This window comes from Crocuta crocuta, unplaced genomic scaffold (genome assembly GCF_008692635.1).
Source record: "Crocuta crocuta isolate KB4526 unplaced genomic scaffold, BGI_CrCroc_1.0 scaffold69, whole genome shotgun sequence".
Classification (NCBI taxonomy): Eukaryota; Metazoa; Chordata; class Mammalia; order Carnivora; family Hyaenidae; genus Crocuta; species Crocuta crocuta.
The window spans coordinates 2,544,923-2,545,472 of NW_027551576.1; the positions used below are offsets into that span (position 1 = coordinate 2,544,923).

At 71.1% G+C, this 550-nt stretch overlaps 1 protein-coding gene across 1 annotated transcript in view; it reads right to left on the reverse strand.

Annotated features, from left to right (window-relative positions):
- VGLL4 (vestigial like family member 4) overlaps window positions 1–550 on the reverse strand; it is a 78,869-nt gene that overhangs the window by 1,194 nt on the left and 77,125 nt on the right. Inside the window, exon 4 of the mRNA XM_077751561.1 lies at window positions 4–129. Coding sequence (XP_077607687.1) covers window positions 4–129 — 126 coding nt within the window. The remainder of the gene's footprint in view (window positions 1–3; window positions 130–550) is intronic.

A 550-nucleotide genomic window follows, 5' to 3' on the forward strand; every position in this document is an offset into this window, starting at 1 on the left:
CTTACAGCTTGGCGCCCTCCGGTAGCTGGCCGGCCCGGCCGCCGCGCAGCCGCTGTGCGCGATGGGGCAGTGCGAGAGGTTGCAGTTGCGGGCGCTGGCGGAGGCGCACGTGATCACCGAAGGCCGGTTCTGGGGACGAGAGGGGACGCTCAGCTCCGGCCGCGGCAGGCGGGCTGCGGCTCGCTCGCCCGGCTGTGACCCCAGTCCTTAGCCCTCGCCGCGGCTGCGGGGCAGGACGAGCGTCCGTGTCCCTCCACCGCGAGGAGGGACAGGCACCCATCCTGCCTGCAGGGACCCCGGCTCCTCCGCGCAAGGCCCTGGTCTGCACCCTCCCCTCCTCGGCCCCGGCCTGTCCCGCAGCCGTCCTGCCGTGAAAACCCGCTAACCCACAGCAAACGCGCAGCGAGGGCCTCTGTGGGTGTGTGAGGAGCCTTCACGGCTCCCGCGGTCGAGTCCCCAGAGCGGCCCCATCCCTCTAGGGCTTCTCGAACAATCCCGGGGCCCTTCCGGCGTGTTCCCAGCTTCTGCTTAAGAGACAGAAAGCTCAAGG